Here is a 6,172-nt window from a genome sequence, read left to right as displayed (position 1 = left end):
AAATTGAGTAACTGGTCATTCATGCTAGTGGGACCTTGCTGTGCACGAATCAGCGGTGGCACCTGTCTGCATAAGGAGAGTGATTACGTTTCAAAAGTAACTGGTGGAGTTTTGGGGCCTCCTGTGGACACGAGAAGCCGCTCGCTTAATGCCATTCCCTGCTGTTTTCCAGTTCTGACGAAGGGTCATCGACCTGAAACGTTGACCCTGTTTCTCTCTTCACAGATGCTGCCTGACCTGCTGAGTATCTCCAGCATTTTCTGTTTTTATTGCAAGCTTTTCATTTCCTTCTCATCTTTGCTATGGTGATAAACTTCTCTAAATCCAACACACCAGCATGAAACTAGGTTCTGTAGAGAACAACTTCCTCACACAAGTGGAGGCGCGGCGCGCCGGGGGGCAGTTTCAGTTAGACTGAAGACATTCTCGGCAAAGCATCGCGGTGGATCTCCAAAAAAACATCAGGGGGAAGAAATGTTTTCCACAAACTAAATCAAAGGGTAAAACTTTCAAACTCCAATCATTGTTTAAACTCTTGCTCAGAACGTGTCTGCACTGGGAGAGAGGGAGGGGGCAACTGGTGAATATTGGAGACCAGCGGCTCCAGAACTGGACTCCAGAACCTGCGAGGAGCTGGAAGTGGTTCAGGAGTCGGACACTGCTGTTCGGGATGGTGTCTTGTGCTGGGAGAGAGCTGGTCGGAGTCTTCCTGCTGCTCTTGGCTTTCGGAGAGATGCGGACGGCGAGCAGCCTGGCTTTCAGGAACTGTATTGGGCATTACCTTCAGGAGGACTACTTCAGCTGCACCAACATGAGCATCTCACGCCTGGAGGAGGCCATCTCAGACATTCCTGCCAACGTCAGGGTTCTCAACGTGTCCTTCAACCTGATCAGGTTTTTACCCGCGAAAGGACTGGCGAATCTAACCCAGCTGGAACATCTGAGGTTGGACAACAACCAGCTGACCAGAATCTGCCCCGGGGCCTTTTGGAAACTCCGTGTCCTCCAGGTGCTGAACCTGTCCTGTAACCCGCTGAAGTCTCTGAGCCCTGGCATCTTCAACTCCCTGCCCAACCTCACCAACTTAATCCTCCGCCGCAACGAGTTGGCCGAGATCGCTGCAGGAAGTGTCTCCCCATTAATGAGGCTGCGAATTCTCGATGTTTCCTTTAACAATCTGAGGCATGTTTCATCCTTGATCGCAGCTATTCGAAATCTTTCTGATCTAAGAGTTCTGGATGCTCAAAGTAACAATATCAGCTCTTTGGAAATCTCCGCGCACTTACCTCCAAATCTAACCCAGCTGCTTCTGGCCAACAACACCATCTCCAGACTCCGGACACCCGCTGCTTTTATTGTTAACATCGTCCACTTGGATCTTTCCTACAACAGCCTGTCGAGACTCGAGGACTTGACTTCACTCAACTTGCCCCGCCTTCGCTCCCTCAACATCCAGGGCAACCCCTTGAGCAAGGCCGGGGTCCTCCGTGCCATCCAGGACCTCCGCGCCCCCCTCACCAACATCACCCTGTCCCACCTGGAGCTGAAGGACGAGGAGACAGTGCAACAGCTGTGTGGGGTCATCCAACAGAAGGGGATCCGCAGCGTGCAGCTGGTGGGCAATGGGCTTCAGGGGGTAAGTGCAGCCTTCAATCAGTGTCATTCCATTGTGTCTTTGGACTTGTCTTACAATAGGATCAAAAAGCCCGACATTTTTACCTGGCAGGGGGTCCCGAGCAACCTACAAACACTGAATCTAGACCACAATGTTATTCGAAGTGTCTCTTTATGTAGTTTGGCCCAGAATGCAAGCCAAGATAGTGGAAGTTCTTCATGTTTAGAGAAACTCCGACATCTCTCCTTCAAATCCAACCACATTTCTGCCATCAGATCTCACGCATTCCAGCATCTAAGAAACCTGGAGTATCTGTCCTTAGCTTTGAATGAAATCAATTTCATAAACGTGAGTGCCTTTGTGGGTCTCACCAACCTAAAGCTGCTGTCACTCACTAACAATGCCATCGGAGAGGTTTTCCACAAAACCTTCACTCACCTCACAAATCTGAAGATCTTGAGGTTCAGGAATAACAGGATTCCCATTGTTTACAGTATAACTTACTCCAGCCTCACTAGTTTAACCACGCTCGATTTGGGAGGAAACCACATTCAGACGATTGAAAAGGGAGGCTTTAAAGGACTGCGGTCTCTGATAAAGCTTTACTTGGACAGAAACTGGTTGGCAAACATTTGCGCTGAGATGTTTGAGGATCTTGAATCGCTGGAAGTGTTGGACATTGCCAACAACAAACTGTCCTTTCCAGTCACTCAGTTAGAATTTCCCCCATTTATTAATCTTCTCAAACTCCGAATGTTGAAATTACAATCTCAGGAATCATTTAGTCTTGAAATGTTACCTCATAATCTGTTTGATGGGCTTCAACAACTAAAGAGACTCGATATCTCCGACAACAAGTTTGTAAATCTCAATACGCTGCCCTTTCACCAGCTCACTGGCCTGGAGCAGTTGCGCATGGGTGATATCTGCAACGGGTTCCAGACCATACATAACTTGACTTTCGCCAACCTGGGCAACCTCCAGCTTCTGTTTCTGGAGAACGTTGGCTTAGAGTCCATCAGGAAGATCCTCTTCCAAAATCTGACCAGCCTCACCACCTTGGTGCTGCGGAGCAACATGATCCGTGTTATAAAAGAGAAGGATATCCCGACACTGCACAATCTAAGCGTTCTGGATCTGAGGCATAACCCCATCTCCTGTGTATGTGATAATCTGTGGTTTCAGCAATGGTCAATCTACTCCAATGTCCAGGTGGTTCTCTTCTACCAGTACCCATGTGTGGACTGTGGGGTTGAGAAGACCAAGCTCTTTGCCATGTTTGACAGCTCGGTGTGCGATGATGGCTTCGTGGTGTTTTGTGCAACTGCCCCCGTTATCTTTGTCTTTATGTTGACAGCTGTGGTCTATCAGAAAGGAAAGTGGAATATCCACTACGGATACTACTTGTTCCGAGCTTGGATTCACGAATACAAACTCCAGAGGGACAGCGCTAAAGTCTACCAGTACGATGCTTTTGTATCCTACAACTCCAAAGATGAAGGTTGGGTGTTTGACCATCTGATGCACAATCTGGAGAACGCGGGACCTCCATATCACCACCTCTGTTTGCACCACAGGGATTTTGAAGTGGGAAAACCCATCGTGGAAAACATTGTTAACGCCATATACAAAAGCAGGAAGACTATCTGTGTCATCTCCAGGAGCTATCTTCAAAGCGAATGGTGTTCCATGGAGATGCAGGTGGCTTTGTACAGACTCTTTGATGAACACAATGATGTCCTCATCTTGGTCTTCCTGGACGAGATCCCTGGCCATGTGCTCTCTTCTTATCACCACTTACGGAAGCTAGTGAGAAAGAAGACCTACATTAATTGGCCTGCTGATGAGGCTGGGCAGAAGTTCTTTTGGACCAAGTTAAGAGAGGCTCTGAAGAAAGCACGCCCGCCCTCCGAAGAAAAGATTCATCAGCTCACCCAGTTCGCAAGCTAATTCCACAAAATAATCCAGACACTTCCAGGGAGGAACATTATACCAACATTAAAGTTACTGGCGAGCTTGTCCAAAGGGTTAGTCACTGGCCTTTCAACTCTGGGACCTGAGTTTAGGAACTGTCGTAGGCCATTCAGCCCTTCCAGCCTGTTCCACCATTCAATTAGAGCCTTTGCTCCGTATCCCTTGATACCCTCACCCAACAAAACTCTAGTGATCTCAGTCTTGAAAATTTCAATTAACCCACAGCCTTTTCGGGGAGAGAGTTTCAGATTTCCACTACCCTTTGTGTGAAGAAGTGCTTCCTGTTTTCACTCCTAAATGGTCTAGTTCTGATTTTAAGATGATGCCCTTTTGTTTCGGATTCCCCCGCAAGAGGAACTTGCTTCTCTCAGTCTACCCTATCCAGCCCCTTTACCATTTTGAACATCTCGCTCAGACCACCCCTCAACCTTCTAGACTCAAAGGAATACAACCTGCAATGTGGCCTCATAATTTAACCCTTTAAGCTCTGGTATCATTCTGGTGAATCTGCGTGTACCTCCTCCAAGGTCAATATATCCTTCCTGAGATACAGTGCCCAAAACTGAACAGTTACTCCAAGGCTCTGTGCAACTGAAGCATAATTTCCTCCTTTTAGTAATCCAACCCCCTTGAGAATAAAGGCCAACATTCCATTTTCTATTATATTTTGTTTTGAAAACTTCCTGTGCTGGCTGTAAGGGGAAACATGAAAGGATATTTTTGCTGCAGCACCACCACAGGCGGGAGGGTGTAATTCCACCGTGACATGTTTACGGGGCAATTCCCATCATAAATGTGGACATGGGAATTTCTAAGGGAAAAGGTTGACAGAAAGTTTATGCAGACATAGGATTTTTAATATGTTATAGATATATATTGTATATTATTCACTGAAATGGTAGGAACTGAGTTAACTTAAAGCTCTTGATGTCTCAATATTATGAACTTTCCATATTGTGACTAATGTTGATTGCGATATTACAAACTATATGCTTTTTTGTTTTGTACATAACACATTAAATTCCCGAATCAATGGCTGGGTACCTTCTCTTTTATGCTTTGCCTTTAAATCAAACATCTCCCTCTGTGTTTCTACCCCTGGTATTTTTCATTTCCAGCCCTTGCCTTGGCCAACATGGCACTAGAATATCATGTCCCTATTACATGGCTTTCGCCATCAATACAACACTGGCTTCCTTGACTGAGGAGGGAGTGCAGTTAGCATTAGTTTGCCACGAGCTGATAGTCTTGTATCGTTCTATTTTGACACAGGCTCCTGTACTGGCAAACGCTTAATAAGTACGTTATTAAACTTTTTGGTGTTTGCAAAGAGTTGTCCTATTGTCTCTCTACTAACTGGCATCGTGAGGACTGTGTGAACACAGCTCTCCTTATCTGTTCGCTCTGCGTCATTCCAAAGCAGGCCACGGTCTCAACCCAATGCCTCGTCTCATTCTCTTTCTGATGAGGCGGTAAACCGAGGCCCTGTATGCTCTCTCAGGTGGACGCAAAAGATCTCATGGCACTATTCTGAAGAAGAGCAGGGGAATCTTGGCTAATATTTATCCCTGGGAGCTTGCTGTGCGCAAATTGGCTGCCGCCTTTCCCACATTACCACAGTGACTGCAGCAACTCACCAAGGCTCCTTCAGCAGCACCTTCCAAATCCGCGACCTCTACCCCCTAGAAGGACAAGGGTAGCAGGTGCATGGGAACACCACCACCTCCAAGTTCCCCTCCAAGTCACACACCATCACGAATTGGAAATATATTGGCCGTTCCTTCATCGTCGCTGGGTCAAAATCCTGGAACTCCCTCCCTAACAGCACTGTGGGAGCACCTTCACCACACGGACTGCAGCGGTTCAAGAGGTCCTGAGGTGTGCAAGGCGCTGGAGAAATGCGAGTCTTTCTTTGTAACTGGAACCCCAATGCTCGTTGTAACTGTTCCATTCGACAGTTGGGCTAACATCTTGGAGACCGGAATTCCTCTGGCTTTCGTCCCTTGTCTCTTCCCCTGCTGGGCTGCAGTCTCGAGACTCATGGCCGCTTGCAGCAACATCCCGATTCATCCTCTCCACATGTAAGCCTGAGCTTTGAGTATGGGCGGGCTATTACATCGAGTCTTCAGCACAGAAACAGGCCATTCGGCCCAACCCGTCTATGCCACATATGCCTGTTCAGTCTTTCCTGATAGTTATACCCTCAGCTCTGGTATCATTATGGGTAGGGGAGGTCCACAGTTTTTTTTTATTCATTTCTAGGATGTGGGCGTCGCTGGCAAGGCCAGCATTTATTGCCCATCCCTAATTGCCCCTTGAGAAGGTGGTGGTGAGCCGCCGCCTTGAACCGCTGCAGTCCGTGTGGTGAAGGTGCTCCCACAGTGCTGTTAGGGAGGGAGTTCCAGGATTTTGGCCCAGCGACGATGAAGGAACGGCCAATATATTTCCAATTCGGGGTGGTGTGCGACTTGGAGGGGAACTTGGAGGTGGTGGTGTTCCCATGTACCTGCTACCCTTGTCCTTCTAGGTGGTAGAGGTCGCGGGTTTGGGAGGTGCTGCCGAAGAAGCCTTGGTGAGTTGCTG

At 47.8% G+C, this 6,172-nt stretch overlaps 1 protein-coding gene across 1 annotated transcript; it reads left to right on the top strand.

Moving 5' to 3' along the window:
* Window positions 1–577: 577 nt before the first annotated feature.
* On the top strand, window positions 578–4,878 carry LOC147099651 (uncharacterized). Its single transcript, XM_085969337.1, has one exon. The coding sequence runs from the start codon at window positions 671–673 to the stop codon at window positions 3,563–3,565; it is 2,895 nt and encodes a 964-aa protein (XP_085825463.1). The 5' UTR covers window positions 578–670; the 3' UTR covers window positions 3,566–4,878.
* The last annotated feature ends 1,294 nt before the right edge of the window (window positions 4,879–6,172 follow it).

This window comes from Somniosus microcephalus, chromosome 28, assembly GCF_052327205.1.
Source record: "Somniosus microcephalus isolate GS21.2 chromosome 28, FLI_Smic_1.0, whole genome shotgun sequence".
Classification (NCBI taxonomy): Eukaryota; Metazoa; Chordata; class Chondrichthyes; order Squaliformes; family Somniosidae; genus Somniosus; species Somniosus microcephalus.
This window is presented reverse-complemented; position numbering and strand designations above follow the sequence as displayed.

What these genes read in the sequence shown, in the direction of transcription:
- LOC147099651 (XM_085969337.1), top strand. Translation starts at nt 671, where the DNA reads ATGGTGTCTTGTGCTGGGAGAGAGCTGGTCGGAGTCTTCCTGCTGCTC.